At 43.1% G+C, this 18,228-nt stretch overlaps 1 protein-coding gene across 2 annotated transcripts; it reads right to left on the bottom strand.

Annotated features, from left to right (window-relative positions):
- Positions 1-12,092: 12,092 nt before the first annotated feature.
- Positions 12,093-16,913, bottom strand: LOC119269480 (DYRK-family kinase pom1-like). 2 transcript variants are annotated; one of them, XM_037551317.1, is made up of 8 exons: positions 16,411-16,913; positions 15,422-16,033; positions 14,667-14,973; positions 14,304-14,583; positions 13,935-14,042; positions 13,375-13,653; positions 12,793-12,936; positions 12,093-12,655 (listed from the first exon to the last, which is right to left on the bottom strand). In XM_037551317.1, exons 1-8 carry the CDS (start codon positions 16,667-16,669, stop codon positions 12,482-12,484), a joined length of 2,163 nt encoding a protein of 720 aa, XP_037407214.1. In that variant the 5' UTR covers positions 16,670-16,913; the 3' UTR covers positions 12,093-12,481. The 2 variants fall into 2 exon arrangements, with proteins under 2 accessions (XP_037407214.1, XP_037407215.1); XM_037551318.1 differs by having other exon boundaries at positions 12,532-12,648.
- Between the last annotated feature and the right edge of the window lie 1,315 nt (positions 16,914-18,228).

The following is an 18,228-nucleotide window of genomic DNA, read 5'->3' as shown; positions in this document are numbered from 1 at the left end:
GTGGCCCCGCCTCCTAGTTCCCATCCATTTCGCCCTCCGCCGCCACAATGGAGACGACCGAGAAGGTCATCGTCACACTACAGCCGAAAGGACAAGTTGGTGGTGGTCGCCAGCAAGGTTAACATGACAAAATGCAACACCTACCACCACAAAACAAAAGAAGGGGGAGGACACTTTGGCGGCAGCCAGTCACCCAGTACCTCCTCCTCCAAAGCGTATGAAGACGCGGTTGCGTGTCATGCAATCACCGCTGCCCTGCAGCTCGGTCCGCAGCATCAGTCCGTGTCCACCATCACCGCTGGCCATCAAGTATCGTTCAAAGTCGACCTCAACGGGGACTACACCTTCACGAAGCCTCAGTCGCAGTCGCCGACACTTGTCCATTCGTGGATGCCGGCTCCCTCGCCCTTCGGTGTCGGGTCTCTGTTTGCCGGAATGTTTCAACCGAGCGAGATGGTGGATGACGAAGAGGCACTGATGAACATGATCCATGACATTGCAGGCCACGAAGACGATCAAGTGGAGGACTCCCAGCCGGAGGCAGAGACACAACAACGCCCAGATGTCGGACACCACGTAGACCTAGCCGACGTACACCCAACAGTCGGGCGGTGATCCAGACAACATTTGGGCGTCGGGTGCGGGTCCAAAGAAGAAGAGGGGAGAATTTTTTAAGTTGAAGGATGATGAATTGTTGGTTGATGCGTGATTGGGCACAAGAATTGATCCGACTCATGGCACGGAAGTAAAAGGGGGTGGAACATTTTGGACAAGTGTGTATGCTTGATTTCATGAGCAAAAGCACTATGATCCCTATCACACAGAAGTGATCCATGAAGGTAGCTCGAAATCGCTCACTAATCGATGATACACCATTCAAGAGGCCACAAGCAAGGTTTTTTTTAAAGAAGGATGACCCCCGGCCTCTGCATCAATCGATGCATGCAACCATATTATTAAATAAAAATGTAACAAAGTCGTAAGGTTCAAAGAGGCTCATAAACTGAGCATTAGTCGAAAGAAAATAAAACTGAAAAGTGTCACATCCGGCGACATAGAACTGAAAAGTGCCACATCCGGCGATAAAAAACAAGCTACGATGCCTACACACCTAGTCTATTATTAGCTGGCCACCCAAATCGGCTGAAGATAGCCCGTGCTTGTTGGGGAACGTAGTAATTTCAAAAAAATTCCATGACTATCGCTACCGCTTAGTGATAAAGTAAAACATTACAGCGTGATTGCATTGCATACAATAAAGCGACAACCATATGGCTCCTGCCAGTTGCCGATAACTCGGTTACAAAACATGATCATCTCATACAATAAAATTTAGTATCATGTCTTGACCATATCACATCACAACATGCCCTGCAAAAACAAGTTAGACGTCCTCTACTTTGTTGTTGCAAGTTTTACGTGGCTGCTACGGGCTTAGCAAGAACCCTTCTTACCTACGCATCAAAACCACAACGATAGTTTGTCAAGTTGGTGCTGTTTTAACCTTCGCAAGGACCGGGCGTAGCCACACTCGGTTCAACTATAGTTGGAGAAACTGACACCCGCCAGCCACCTGTGTGCAAAGCACGTCGGTAGAACCAGTCTTGCGTAAGCGTACGCGTAATGTCGGTCCGGGCCGCTTCATCCAACAATACCGCCGAACCAAAGTATGACATGCTGGTAAGCAGTATGACTTATATCGCCCACAACTCACTTGTGTTCTACTCGTGCATAACATCAACGCATAAAACCTAGGCTCAGATGCCACTGTTGGGGAACGTAGTAATTTCAACAAAATTCCTATGCACACGCAAGATCATGGTGATGCATAGCAATGAGAGGGGAAAGTGTTGTCTAGGGACCCTCGTAGACCGTTCGCGGAAGCGTTATATCAACACGGTTGATGTAGTCGTACGTCTTCACGTCCGACCGATCCAAGTACCGAAAGCACGGCACCTCCGAGTTCTGCACACGTTCGGCTCGGTGACGTCCTCGCCTTCTCGATCCAGTAAGAGGGGCGAAGTAGTAGATGAGCTCCGGCAGCACGACGGCGTGGTGACGGTGTTGGTGAAGAACAATCTCCGCAGGGCTTCGCATAAGCACTACGAAAACTATGACGGAGGATAAACTAGAGGGGACGGGGTTGCCGGCACACGACTTGGTGTTTCTTGATGTGTCTTTGGTGCTAGCCCTACCCCTCTATTTATATGTTGAGCCCTGGGGTCGAAACTTGGAGTAAAAGCCTCCTCAAAGTCGGTTTCACCCGAAAGGCAAGAGTCCTTCTCGAACTCCAGGGCTAGACGCGAGGGTTCCCGGCGTCTACCCCCTAGACGCCAGGGTTCCTGGCGTCTAGCCTCTGGTCTCCGCAAAACTTTCTTTTGCACTTTCCAAAAGCCTCGTGGGCTTTCCCCTTTGGCCTAGATAAAGTGTTCTCGTGCCCAAACATTTCGGGAAACATCCAGAACCCCTTCCGGTGAATTTCGGAACCCTTCCGGAGATCAAACACTACTATCCCATATATCAAACTTTATCTCCGGACCATTCCGGAGTTCCTCGTCATGTCCGTGATCTCATCTCGGACTCCGAACAACATTCGGTCATCAACATACATAACTCATATAGTATTATATCGTCAACGAACGTTAAGCGTGCGGACCCTACGGGTTCGAGAACTATGTAGACATGACCGAGACACCTCTCTGGTCAATAACCAATAGCGGGACCTGGATGCCCATATTGGCTCCTACATATTCTACGAAGATCTTTATCGGTCAGACCGCATAACAACATACGTTGTTCCCTTTGTCATCGGTATGTTACTTGCCTAAGATTCGATCGTCGGTATCTCAATACCTAGTTCAATCTCGTTACTGGCAAGTCTCTTTACTCGTTCCGTAATACATCATCCCGCAACTAACTCATTAGTTGCAATGCTTGCAAGGCTTAAGTGATGTGCATTACCGAGAGGGCCCAGAGATACCTCTCCGACAATCGGAGTGACAAATCCTAATCTCGAAATACGCCAACCCAACAAGGACCTTCGGAGACACCTGTAGAGCACCTTTATAATCACCCAGTTACGTTGTGACGTTTGATGACACACAAAGTGTTCCTCCGGTAAATGGGAGTTGCATAATCTCATAGTCATAGGAACATGTATAAGTCATGAAGAAAGCAATAGCAACAAACTAAACGATCAAGTGCTATGCTAACGGAATGGGTCAAGTCAATCACATCATTCTCCTAATGATGTGATCCCGTTAATCAAATGACAACTCATGTCTATGGTTAGGAAACATAACCATCTTTGATCAACGAGCTACTAGAGGCATACTAGTGACACTCTGTTTGTCTATGTATCCACACATGTATTATGTTTCTGGTTAATACAATTCTAGCATGAATAATAAACATTTATCATGATATAAGGAAATAAATAATAACTTTATTATTGCCTCTAGGGCATATTTCCTTCAGTCTCCCACTTGCACTAGAGTCAATAATCTAGTTCACATCGCCATGTGATTTAACATCAATGGTTCACATCACCATGTGATTAACACCCATAGTTCACATCGACATATGACCAACACCCAAAGGGTTTACTAGAGTCAATAATCTAGTTCACATCGCTATGTGATTAACACCCAAAGAGTATTGAGGTGTGATCATGTTTTGCTTGTGAGAGAAGTTTAGTCAACGGGTCTGCCAGATTCAGATCCGTAAGTATTTTGCAAATTTCTACGTCAACAATGCTCTGCATGGAGCTACTCTAGCTAATTGCTCCCACTTTCAATATGTATCCAGATTGAGACTTAGAGTCATCTGGATCAATATCAAAACTTGCATCGACGTAACCCTTTACGACGAACCTTTTGTCACCTCCATAATCGAGAAACATATCCTTATTCCTCTAAGGATAATTTTGACCAATGTCTAGTGATCTACTCCTAGATCACTATTGTACTCCTTTGCCAAACTTAGGGCAGGGTATACAATAGGTCTTGTACACAGCATGGCATACTTTATAGAACATATGGCCGAGGCATAGGGAATGACTTTCATTCTCTCTCTATCTTCTGCCGTGGTCGGGTTTTGAGTCTTACTCAACTTCACACCTTGTAACACAGGCAAGAACTCCTTTTGACTGTTCCATTTGAACTACTTCAAAATCTTGTCAAGGTATGTACTCATTGAAAAAAAACTTATCAAGCGTATTGATCTATCTCTATAGATCTTGATGATCAATATGTAAGCAGCTTCACCGAGGTCTTTCTTTGAAAGAACTCCTTTCAAACATTCCTTTATGCTTTGCGGAATAATTCTACATTATCTCCGATCAACAATATGTCTTTCACATATACTTATCAGAAATGTTGTAGTGCTCCCACTCACTTTCTTGTAAATACAGGCTTCACCGCAAGTATGTATAAAACTATATGCTTTGATATCAAAGCGTATATTCCAACTCCGAGATGCTTGCACTAGTCCATAGATGGATCGCTGGAGCTTGCATATTTTGTTAGTACCTTTAGGATTGACAAAACCTTCTGGTTGCATCATATACAACTCTTCTTTAATAAATCCATTAAGGAATGCAGTTTTATTTATCCATTTTCCAGATTTCATAAAATGCGGCAATTGCTAACATGATTCGGACAGACTTAAGCATAGATACGAGTGAGAAACTCTCATCGTAGTCAACACCTTGAACTTGTCAAAAACCTTTTTGTGACAATTCTAGCTTTGTAGATAGTAACACTACTATCAGCGTTCGTCTTCCTCTTGAAGATCCATTTAATCTCAATGGCTCGCCGATCATTGGGCAAGTCAATCAAAGTCCATACTTTGTTCTCATACATGGATCTCATCTCAGATTTCATGGCCTCAAGCCATTTCGCGGAATCTACGCTCATCATCGCTTCCTCATAGTTTGTAGGCTCGTCATGGTCAAGTAACATGACCTCCAGAACAGGATTACCGTACCACTCTGGTGCGGATCTCACTCTGGTTTACCTACGACGTTCGGTAGTAACTTGATCTGAAGTTACATGATCATCATCATTAGCTTCCTCACTAATTGGTGTAGTAGTCACAGGAACAGATTTCTGTGATGAACTACTTTCTAATAAGGGAGCAGGTACAGTTACCTCATCAAGTTCTACTTTCCTCTCACTCACTTCTTTCGAGAGAAACACCTTTCTATAAAGGATCCATTCAAAGCAACGAATATATTGCCTTCGGATCTGTGATAGAAGGTGTACCCAACATTTTCTTTTGGGTATCCTATGAAGACGCACTTCTCCGATTTGGGTTAGAGCTTATCAGGTTGAAACTTTTTCACATAAGCATTGCAACCTCAAACTTTAAGAAACGACAGCTTAGGTTTCTTGTCAAACCATAGTTCATACGGTGTCGTCTCAACGGATTTAGATGGTGCCCTATTTAACGTGAATGCAGCTGTCTCTAATTCATAACCCCAAAACGATAGTGGTAGATCGGTAAGAGACATCATAGATCGCACCATATCTAATAAAGTACGGTTATAACGTTCGGACACACCATTATGCTATGGTGTTCCAGGTGGCGTGAGTAGTGAAACTATTTCACATTGTTTTTAACTAAAGGCCAAACTCATAACTCAAATATTTTACTTCTGCGATCATATCGTAGAAACTTTTATTTTTGTTACGATGATTCTCCACTTCACTCTGAAATTCTTTGAACTTTTCAAATGTTTCAGACTTGTGTTTCATCAAGTAGATATACTCATATCTGCTCAAATCATCTATGAAGATCAGAAAATAATGATACCTGCCACGAGCCTCAATATTCATCAGACCACATACATCAGTATGTATGATTTCCAACAAATCTGTTGCTCGCTCCATTGTTCCGGAGAACGGAGTCTTAGTCATCTTGCCCATGAGGCATGGTTCGCAAGCATCAACTGATTCATAATCAAGTGATTCCAAAACCCATCAGCATGGATTTTCTTCATGCGCTTTACATCAATATGACCTAAACGGTAGTGCCACAAATAAATTGCACCATCATTATTAACTTTGCATCTTTTGGTTTCAATATTATGAATATGTGTATCACTACGATCGAGATCCAACGAACCATTTTCATTGGGTGTGTAACCATATAAGGTTTTATTCATATAAACAGAACAACAATTTATTCTCTTACTTAAATGAATAACCGTATTGCAATAAACATGATCAAATCATATTCATGCTCAACGCAAACACCAAATAACACTTATTTAGGTTCAACCTAATCCCAAAAGTATAGGGAGTGTGCGATGATGATCATATCAATCTTAGAACCACTTCCAACACACATCGTCACTTCACCCTTAACTAGTCTATGTTCATTCTGCAACTCCCGTTTCGAGTTACTACTCTTAACAACTGAACCAGTATCAAATACCGAGGGGTTGCTACGAACACTAGTAAAATACACATCAATAATCTGTATATCAAATATACCTTTGTTCACTTTGCCATCCTTCTTATCCGCCAAATACTTGGGGCAGTTCCGCTTCTAGTGACCAGTCCCTTTGCAGTAGAAGCACTTAGTCTCAGGCTTAGGACCAGACTTGGGCTTCTTCACTTGAGCAGCAACTTGCTTGCCGTTCTTCTTGAAGTTCCCCTTCTTCCCTTTGCCCTTTTCTTGAAACTAGTGGTCTTGTCTACCATCAACACTTGATATTTTTCTTGATTTCTACCTTCGTCGATTTCAGCATTACGAAGAGCTTGGGAATTGTTTCCGTTATCCCTTGCATATCATAGTTCATCACGAAGTTCTACTAACTTGGTGATGGTGACTAGAGAATTCTGTCAATCACTATTTTATTTGGAAGATTAACTCCCACTTGATTCAAGCGATTGTAGTACCCAGACAATCTGAGCACATGCTCACTGCTTGAGCTATTCTCCTCCATCTTTTAGCTATAGAACTTGTTGGAAACTTCATATCTCTCAACTCGGGTATTTGCTTGAAATATTAACTTCAACTCCTGGAACATCTCATATGGTCCATGACGTTCAAAACGTCTTTGAAGTCCCGATTCTAAGCCGTTTAAGTATGGTGCACTAAACTATCAAGTAGTCATCATATTGAGCTAGTCAAATGTTCATAACATCTGCATCTGCTCCTGCAATAGGTTTGTCACCTAGCGGTGCATCAAAGACATAATTCTTCTGTGCAGCAATGAGGATAAACCTCAGATCATGGATCCAATCCACATCATTGCTACTAACATCTTTCAACTTAGTTTTCTCTAGGAACATATCAAAAATAAAACAGGGGAGCTAAACGCGAGCTATTGATCTACAACATAGATATGCTAATACTACCAGGACTAAGTTCATGATAAATTAAAGTTCAATTAATCATATTACTTAAGAACTCCCACTTAGATAGACATCCCTCTAATCCTCTAAGTGATCACGTGATCCAAATCAACTAAACCATGTCCGATCATCACGTGAGATGGAGTAGTTTCAATGGTGAACATCACTATGTTGATCATATCTACTATATGATTCATGCTCGACCTTTCGGTCTCCGTGTTCCGAGGCCATATCTGTTATATGCTAGGCTCGTTAAGTTTAACCTGAGTATTCCGCATGTGCAACTGTTTTGCACCCGTTGTATTTGAACGTAGAGCCTATCACACCCGATCATCACGTGGTGTCTCAGCACGAAGAACTTTCGCAACGGTGCATACTCAGGGAGAACACTTATACTTTGATAATTTAGTGAGGGATCATCTTATAATGCTATCGTCAATCAAAGCAAGATAAGATGCATAAAAGATAAACATCACATGCAATCAATATAAGTGATATGATATGGCCATCATCATCTTGTACTTGTGATCTCGATCTCCGAAGTACCGTCATGATCACCATCGTCACCGGCGTGACACCTTGATCTCCATCGTAGCATCGTTGTCGTCTTGCCAATCTTATGCTTCCACGACTATCGCTACCGCTTAGTGATAAAGTAAAGCATTACAGCACGATTGCATTGCATACAATAAAGCGACAACCATATGGCTCCTGCCAGTTGCCGATAACTCGGTTACAAAACATGATCATCTCATACAATAAAATTTAGTATCATGTCTTGACCATATCACATCACAACATGACCGACAAAAACAAGTTAGACGTCCTCTACTTTGTTGTTGCAAGTTTTACGTGGCTGCTACGGGCTTAGCAAGAACCCTTCTTACCTACGCATCAAAACCACAACGATAGTTTGTCAAGTTGGTGTTGTTTTAACCTTCGCAAGGACCGGGCGTAGCCACACTCGGTTCAACTATAGTTGGAGAAACTGACACCCGCCAGCCACCTGTGTGCAAAGCACGTCGGTAGAACCAGTCTTGCGTAAGCATACGCGTAATGTCGGTCCGGGCCGCTTCATCCAACAATACCGCCGAACCAAAGTATGACATGCTGGTAAGCAGTATGACTTATATCACCCACAACTCACTTGTGTTCTACTCGTGCATAACATCAACGCATAAAACCTAGGCTCGGATGCCACTGTTGGGGAACGTAGTAATTTCAAAAAAATTCCTACGCACACGCAAGATCATGGTGATGCATAGCAACGAGAGGGGAAAGTGTTGTCTAGGGACCCTCGTAGACCGTTCACGGAAGCATTATATCAACGCGGTTGATGTAGTTGTACGTCTTCACGTCCGACCGATCCAAGTACCGAAAGCACGACACCTTCGAGTTCTGCACACGTTCGGCTCGGTGACGTCCTCGCCTTCTCGATCCAGCAAGAGGGGTGAAGTAGTAGATGAGTTCCGGCAGCACGACGGTGTGGTGACGGTGTTGGTGAAGAACAATCTCCGCAGGGCTTGGCCTAAGCACTATGAAAACTATGACGGAGGATAAACTAGAGGGGACGGGGTTGCCGGCACACGGCTTGGTGTTTCTTGATGTGTCTTTGGTGCTAGCCCTACCCATCTATTTATATGTTGAGCCCTGGGGTCGAAACTTGGAGTGAAAGCCTCCTCAAAGTCGGTTTCACCCGAAAGGCAAGAGTCCTTCTCGGACTCCACGGCTAGACGCCAGGGTTCCCGGCGTCTACCCCCTAGACACCAGGGTTCCTGGCGTCTAGCCTCTGGTCTCTGCAAAACTTCCTTTTGCACTTTCCAAAAGCCTCGTGGGCTTTCCCCTTTGACCCAGATAAAGTGTTCTCGTGCCCAAACATTTCGGGAAACATCCGGAACCCCTTCCGGTGAATTCCGGAACCCTTCCGGAGATCAAACACTACTAACCCATATATCAAACTTTATCTCCGGACCATTCCGGAGTTCCTCGTCATGTCCGTGATCTCATCTCGGACTCCGAACAACATTCGGTCATCAACATACATAACTCATATAGTACTATATCGTCAACGAACGTTAAGCGTGCGGACCCTACGGGTTCGAGAACTATGTAGACATGACCGAGACACCTCTCTGGTCAATAACCAATAGCGGGACCTGGATGCCCATATTGGCTCCTACATATTCTACGAAGATCTTTATCGGTCAGACCGCATAATAACATACGTTGTTCCCTTTGTCATCGGTATGTTACTTGCCCGAGATTCGATCATCGGTATCTCAATACCTAGTTCAATCTCGTTACCGGCAAGTCTCTTTACTCGTTCCGTAATACATCATCCTGCAACTAACTCATTAGTTGCAATGCTTGCAAGGCTTAAGTGATGTGCATTACCGAGAGGGCCCAGAGATACCTCTCCGACAACCGGAGTGACAAATCCTAATCTCGAAATACGCCAACCCAACAAGGACCTTCGGAGACACCTGTAGAGCACCTTTATAATCACCCAGTTACGTTGTGACGTTTGGTCGCACATAAAGTGTTTCTCCGGTAAACGGGAGTTGCATAATCTCATAGTCATAGGAACATGTATAAGTCATGAAGAAAGCAATAGCAACAAACTAAACGATCAAGTGCTATGCTAACGGAATGGGTCAAGTCAATCACATCATTCTCCTAATGATGTGATCCCGTTAATCAAATGACAACTCATGTCTATGGTTAGGAAACATAACCATCTTTGATCAACGAGCTAGTAGAGGCATACTAGTGACACTCTGTTTGTCTATGTATTCACACATGTATTATGTTTCCGGTTAATACAATTCTAGCATGAATAATAAACATTTATCATGATATAAGGAAATAAATAATAACTTTATTATTGCCTCTAGGGCATATTTCCTTCAGTGCTACCGTCTCCCAGCGGTTGCACCAAATAACCATAGGCTCCCTGAAGTCCGCATGAGTGAGTAAGGACCACATACGGATCCAAAATGTAACTCTGTAGATAATCTGCAAAAAATTATTGAATTTTGTCCCTTTAAAAATCATATCATTCTAGTGTTCCATATAGCCCAAAATAATGCACATATTCCAATCCGAATATGTTTAGCTATGTGTATGTCCATTCCATTAAGCCACGTTCCAAATAACGTGTTTATGTTCTTTGGGGGATGAATGTTAAAAGCTATATGAATTGATCGCCATAATAATTTTGCAAGAGGACATTCGAGAAAGAGGTATTTAATCGTTTCATTTAGATCAGAAAAACAGCACCTGGAGTTACCAACCCAATTCCTTTTTCACCAAGTTATCTTTGGTTAGAATGACTTTTTTATGGACGAACCACATAAAGATTTTAATTCGAAGCGGAACTTTAATCTTCCAAATGTGCAAATACCTCAACAATGGCTCGGAATCAATGAGGTCTGAATACATGGATTTCACTGAGAAAATTCCATTCATGGTTAACTTCCAGCGTATTGTATCCGCCTGATCGGATAGGTGAACATCCATCAACCTACGGACCAGGTGCAACCATGCGTTCCAACGTTCCCCTGGTAGGGATCTGCTAAATTGAAAAGTGCCACATCCGGCGATAAAAACATATGAGCTCTTGGATTGTCGCGCTACTCGACCATTCAAGAGGCCGCAAGCAAGTATTGCGGCTTTTACAAACAATTGCAAATCCGATGGCCAAGTAGCGCGACAGTCCAAGAGCTCATATGTCTTTTGTTGCTCTATGTGCGTTAGTCATTTGGCCGGATATGCTCTGGGTGTTGGTCATTTGGCCGGATATGCAACTTGTTGATCATGTATTTTTCTTCCTAGGTCGGTCAGTGCATGCACATTGTTGTTTAGGACAAAAAAGAAGCACTTCCTCTTCATACATTGTTGATTGAAGTTGAATGTGCGCCTCAAGTGGCTTAATGTTGTCGTCAATTCCGTCAAAACCGCATCATGCCCAATGTAGATAAATATGGTGATCCAACAAAAGGAGTCCTTGCTCCCGCCAAAAGGATAGGTAGGAATTGGGGCAGAAAGTACTAGGAGGACGACGGGAGAAGGAGAAGCGAAAAGAGACGGCGGCCAAGATGACGAAGAGGTTCAAGGACATCATGGCAAAGAAGGAGTAGGCATACATCAAGCACAATGATGCAAAGGAGGAAAAGAAGACCAAGAGGTTTGACAAGTTCATGGAGGCGCAAGCTAAGAAGATCAAGCTCCAAGAGAAGAAGATTGATGCCAAGATGTTGACCATGAAGATGTCGGACTTGGATTCTATGCGGCGAACATTGTGCAAGCATATCATGCTAGCATATTGGAGCGCTACTCAGATGCTTCGGAGGAGCCAGACGAGGAGTGAAGAATTTGACACGGAAAGCTGAACTAGGAGGCAAAAATTGACGTCTTTTTCCTTCCTTGACTCTTTTTAGATCGGTTGGATGTAAAAACTTGTTGATCCAATGCTTTTTAGTTGTGATTGCATATATTTTTTTTCAAAAAAGGGGTATGCCCCAGCCTCTGCATCTGAATGATGCATATGAACATTGTCACTGAGTTGCTATTGATCTATGTATGCATCAAATGGAGGTGGAGGAGGCCGGACCCGGAGCGGACATGTGGTGCACCAGGTTGATGGCCGGCTCCACTACCATTGTCCGCCGATGTTTGGTGTGTCCGATTCGATGCACGGCGTTGTAGATGTCCTTATCAAACACTGGACAATTATTTTTGTATCTTAAATTTTCACTGATGAATCACATAGATTACAAGTGTAAGTTTCAGCTGTACAGACACACATGGAAATTTTCCTCATATTTACATACACGCATGAATCAGCAGGGCTTCCACTCCGAGAATTGCCCTGAAAGACCGACACCAACCAAGAAACCGGGCCACAGGCCAGTTCAACAAAGCCTACAGCCAAAAGGGCAAAGACCCTCTACACCTCAAGGAAACAGCAACGTTTCATGCCACATGGAACTCTCAGAAAACCACTCTTTTTTTACAAGTTTTTAGAAGAAGGCTTCACAAAAGGAGTACCGAAACTTCATCCTTATAACGTGAGCAAATCACCCCTGAAGCAGAAGAAAGGAGTGGCTGGCCCCAGATTAGTACTCGGATGAAAGCCACGGATGCTCGAGCGCTTCGCTGGCTGTTGGTCTCTTCCTGGGGTTTATTTGCAGCAGATAAGATAGAAAATCCACAAACTGCGGATCAGGGCATCGCAAGTGATGTCGCAAAGAAGACTTCTCTGGGACTAACTCCTCTAATTGACCTGTCTCCTGGATACAGATAAGGACGGTAAGTCCAAGTTTTTTAGTTTTTACTATCCACGATATTAAGATCGAGTGGTTATCGAATACTTTTAATGCATTTGACTGATAGGGGCTTGAAACAGCAAACATGAAATGAAGTGTACCTCATTCTTGGTGAAAAGGCCATAATCATCGGTGAAATATTTATGTGTTTCCTGTCCCAACTCTAACATTTCCATGTCTATTGGACCAATTATCCCGATCATTCGGGCAAGCATCATGGACACTGGCTCATTAGGAAATAGTACCTGTCATGTGCAAGAGTCAACATTATGAGTTTTATGAGAAGATGATTTGCTGCTTTTAAATGGTAAAACAACTAGAAGCACACCATTGTGCTTTGTGTTTGTGTGAGTTGAGGTTATATAAGATAAAAAGACTATCCACGTCCTCCAAGACAGAAACAAAAACACCTACCATATACATCTCTGGTTGGAGCTATATATTTCCATAGATTTTCAAGCTCTATTTTACTCACTCTGCTTTTGGAGGACCACAGATTTACATATATTTGAAAAATAAAGAATATGGACATGCTAGTATACTATGAAGTCCATGTATTGCAATCTCCATAAGATCAATCTACTAATATGACCAACCATCGACCATTATGTGCTTATTATCATAGTAAGATCTTAATCTATGTACAAAATTCAAATTATCAACTCAGCAAAAGAACTACTTACTTCACCAGTGTACAGTTCAGCAAGGATGCAACCAAGAGACCAAATGTCAATCCTCTGATCATATGGCAGGCCCAGAATGACCTCGGGAGCTCGATAAGAACGTGACTGGACATACAGGCATAAGCTGTCTGTCAAGAAGCAACTACTTCCAAGATCGATGACCTTAATTTCACACCTGCTGTAGCTCTTGATAAGGATATTCTCTGGCTTTAGGTCACAATGAATGATCCTTAAATGGTGCAAATATACCAAAGCTTCTAAGCATTGGCGAGCAATTGCCTGAAAGAAAGGGACAATTTTGTTTCACCAGAACTCCTAACTTTCATGAGTGAATTATAACTGTGCTCAATCTGTTAATCATATAAACAACTTTATCTTTTTACGAAAACAATAAGTTTGGAGTACATATTTTAATTCTAAGTTTAAGCACAATATGCCAACAAATAAGGTGCGGCGTACAGGTGGCATGTTCTTATGTGCATGCATAATTATTGCATTAAGGGATTCTCAGAGAATGTCACAGTAATACAGAATATCTGGTAAATGTCAATTCAACATACCTGTATCCTAGGAAATGTAAAGTACAAGTCACCACCAGAATCCTGGTTATATTTCTGAAACTCATACAGATTTGCTCGCAGTAATTCAGTGACAATGAAAAGATGTTCCTGCCAATATTTGTTTACTGTCAGCAATCAGCTTTATGCAAGGTAGAATGCGAAAGGAAAAATGTTTACTAGGCTCGACAATCAAACGCATGCCTGCAAGCAAATGAAGTATGTTGCTACAGTACATCTTTTGAGATATTCATAAGGACCAAGTCCCTTAAATATCTTCTTATATTCCAAACAATCAAGTACTAGTTTGCAGTATGGAGTTGACAGAAAATGGGTATCTTAGCCAACTGCCCCTCCCTCAAGTGAGTATACCTGATGATAGAAGTAGTCATAGAGCCGCAGTACATGATGCTCATCTGATGGATCGTATTTATTCACAAACTTCAGCAGTTTTATCTCATCCAAACTCTGATCGAAGAAATCCTTATCATTTTTTATTATTTTTAGGCAAATATCTATTCCTGTCTGAAGATCATGTGCTTGGACAACCTTGCTGAATGCAGCCGAGCCAAGATATTCAGTAACATAATATCTTCCTGCTATGACTGAATTCAAGACAATGGGAAAATCTTTATTTGCTTCAAAGCCAGTTCTGCAATGGATGCATACCATATAAGCATATGTATTATTTCTAGAACAACAACTAAAGAAAGAAAAAAAAGATTTGATGTGAACCTGTTCTTGCGGTGGACAATTCTCAATTCAAATACCTCGTATTCCTGATGGAAATTAGAGACGGCCTGATCAATGTTTGACTCTGGATCTTCTTTCTCAGCTATAAGTGTAGCAGATTTCCGAACATCTGTATTCAATGGCCCAACATCTTCAAACTCGTAAGTGTCATCATAATCATCAGTCTCAGGGAAAGGATGCAAGCTATAACTCTCTTTCAGATATTCTTTATCACTGCTGCTTTTCAGATTGCTTTCATTGTTATAATCCAACTCTACATTATCAGTGACATGGCGCACCTGTACTGGACCTATGCAAGACGGTAAACATTTGAAATTAGAACCGAAACAAACAGCAAGCAAGCAAAGGAAAACCTTTAGACAGTAAAGTGGATAACAGGCACTACATGACCCATGCGTTAGTGCTTATAAGCATTGGACAGCAACAAAATTTGCTCCTTGATTATTTGCAGCTCTGAAAATGTTACTGAAAATGGCCGTCACTGGCTAGTATAACATTTTCCCTGCCTTGCATATTTGCAAAATGGCAGCAGAGATTCAGGTATTTACAATTCAACCTGGAAATCTCTACAGTACCCAACCTTTTAGATATTGTAATTTATTCCCACTCCCCCTCTACATTAAATCCAGTAAACAATTTCAAACTGTCTTCATTCGAATAAGTGATTTAAGAGGAGAAACTTTACATTATACTAGTAGTACCATAGAATTTGCAACAAATGGAGTACTGATACTTACTTGCAGCAATTTCAGCATCATCATAAGTATCAAATGAACTGAGCATTTGAAGCTCCTTCTCCACAACATTCAGCTCCATACGGTCGTCTACTTGCCCAGAATTTGTCGGCAAATCACACTCAAGCACAGCATCCCCACTCTGCTTCATCTGAAACACATCCGGGCCACACTCATCCAGTATCTCTGTCTGGTCATCCATGATCTTGTACCTCCCATACACGGCAGAGCTAGAATTCCTGAGCACCTCGAGCTCCTGAAAATTCTTTAGTCCCCTGGCACAGCAACCGCAGAGCGGTGACGAGCAGGTGTACACCTCGGCGCACCCCTCACAGCCGTCATTGCCGGCGTGTTCATGGCGGCAGTAGTCGCCAGGGCCAAACACGAACGTTTCTGCCGGTCCTGGGCCGCCCTGAGCGCCGAGAACAAACTTGTCCTCCTCCTTGTCTCTGTCGCCCGGCTTGGTATGGAAGATGTGGTCGTCGTAGAGCCAGCCTTCCTGGAAGAAGAGGTCGGTGGTGTCGTACTGGCGTGCTGTGCCGAACTCCATCTCAGATGACGACGCGTCTGACAGCGAGTGCTGCGACGACCACACGCCATAAGGGTTCAGCAGGCCTGATCCAAGAAACAGAAACATCAAATTCTGGGTCAGAATTATGATAAAATTTCCTAGAATTAGGAGAACAGAGCACTGGACTAGGCGGGGAGATAGAATTTTGTGGCAGGCGTCGATGATGGGCCGAACCGAGGGAGGGGTTTAACCAGTCCCCCAGGATCAATTTCAATTCTTTGACAGTAAGTATGAAAATCTTCCAAGAAGAAACATATTGGGTCGAACCAGAGGCTTGGAATTGTTCTCAAAGCCACCGAAATATCGGCGCACGGATCGAGATTTCGCGGTGCAAAGCGCAACCGCCAGCGACGGAAACAGAGAGGGACCTGGAGGAGGAGGGGTTTAACGGAAACGGAAAAAGGACTTACGGCGTGACTACCTGAGGGCGATGAGCGCATGCTGACGAAGGCGGAGGAGGACGCCGAGCCGGAGCTGGAGCCGGGGCTGGCAGGCGGCGGCAGGCCGGCGCCCGAGGCCGACATACGGAGGGGCGGGAGCTGGGGATCTAATGCGGCGGCGGGCCCGGGCTCCCCGTCGGCGGCGCGGCCCAGCACGTCGTCCCGGAGCGCGGAGGCGGTGCTGGCGAAGCCGTGGTCGGTGAGGAAGGCCATGACCTCGTCCAGGCCCGGCGCGGCCATGTGTTCTTCGTCCGGGGCGCACGGGGCGGCCGGGGGCGATGACGGCCGGTTGGTGCTCAGGCGCGTGGCGCGCGGCGTGAGGTAAGCAGTTGCGTCGCCATTGGAACTTGGAAGCGAAGCGAGCGAGTCAGTCAGGTCGGGTCGGGTCAGTGCGGGGGAGGAGAGGACGAGGAGGAGGAGGAGGAGGCGAGGACTGGAGAAGGAGGGGGCGAAGAAGTCAGAGGAAAGAGAGGGGAGGGGAGAGCACGAGGCCGCATAGGATCACCAGGGTCGCGTGTGCGTATGCATAAATGGCTGCCTTAATTGCCTTTCAGCCCCTCCGGTGGAGTGGTTTTGCACAAATGCTCACCCAATTTGGGTTCTCCCCGAGCAACTGACTAAAAGTATGAGGTGTTTCTTTATAGTTTAAGTTTATTAATAAAGTCTGAAGTTGTTTGGATAAACTACTCTCTCCTCCGTCCCATAATATAAGATTATATTAGTGTATAGATCTTATTTTGTCATGGGACAAACAGAGATAATACTCTACGCATTTGCCGCGGTAATCTTGTTAAAATAAATGCTTTATCGATGAATATTCAATTCCGAGTTAGGCTCATCTGCACCTGGTGAATAGTAACTTCAAAAACATAGCATAAGAAATCGAAAAACATATCATATTTTTTGAATTTTCCCCCTGTTACTTTGAATTTGCTATTCACCCACGGGTGCAGATGCACCCGAGAGTTGAAATGCCTCGTCCCGCTATTAGGTGATATGTAAAAATTATAATTACTGGAAATAAAACATAAGAGTACTTCTTGATATACACTTTAGGAACGTTAAAAAATTGAAGCATCTAACAAAAGCATGCATGAAGGAGAGAGAAAATTAGATTGCAGCTAAAACAGTGTCATTTATATAAAACAATGAAAGATGAACCATATATGTATGCTTCAAGCGTCAAATACATAGACTGTGTCCAAGCACAAAACTTAGTGCAACCAAATAATGTGGTATGGCAGCGTTGCATGGACATGCTCTCTTCGTTTCTTTTTACTTTGCGTATAAGATTTGTTTGGAGTCAAACTATGCAAAATTTGACCAAATTTATATCAAAAGTTTAACATCTACAATACTAAAGCTATATGCTATGAAAATTCATTTCATGATGCATCTAATAATATCGATTTCATACTTTGATTGTTGATATTTTTCTTATAAAGTTAGTCAAACTTTACAAAAATTGACTTTGACCAAAATTTATATGCAGACTAAAAAGAAACGAAGGGAGTACAAAAATACAAAGTAGTATAACTTGCATGCATGGCTTGCTGATGTGGCATGGTTGTATGGCTAGGGAAAATAGGTAGTGAGTTATAACTACTTATCTAGGTTGACCCTAGCATTACTTTCACTAATATATATCGCATATCATGAACATCATAATAAAATTATAAACATTGAAAAAATATTTTAAATTAGAAAACAAGGTCTTAGTATACCAGGTATATTTGATTACATGATGCAAATGATGATAAAAAGATACATCTACTCAACTTTAAACAATTATTGAATAA

This window comes from Triticum dicoccoides, chromosome 3A (assembly GCF_002162155.2).
Source record: "Triticum dicoccoides isolate Atlit2015 ecotype Zavitan chromosome 3A, WEW_v2.0, whole genome shotgun sequence".
Classification (NCBI taxonomy): Eukaryota; Viridiplantae; Streptophyta; class Magnoliopsida; order Poales; family Poaceae; genus Triticum; species Triticum dicoccoides.
This window is presented reverse-complemented; position numbering and strand designations above follow the sequence as displayed.

Bases quoted from the DNA above. Each gene is read 5' to 3' on its own strand.
- LOC119269480 (XM_037551317.1), bottom strand. From the start codon at position 16,669: ATGGCCGCGCCGGGCCTGGACGAGGTCATGGCCTTCCTCACCGACCAC. The intron at 14,043-14,303 runs GTATACTCACTT...AAATATTGGCAG, and splicing joins ATGACTACTTCTATCATCAG to GAACATCTTTTCATTGTCAC. The intron at 12,937-13,374 runs GTAAGTAGTTCT...TGCACATGACAG, and splicing joins CTGAACTGTACACTGGTGAA to GTACTATTTCCTAATGAGCC.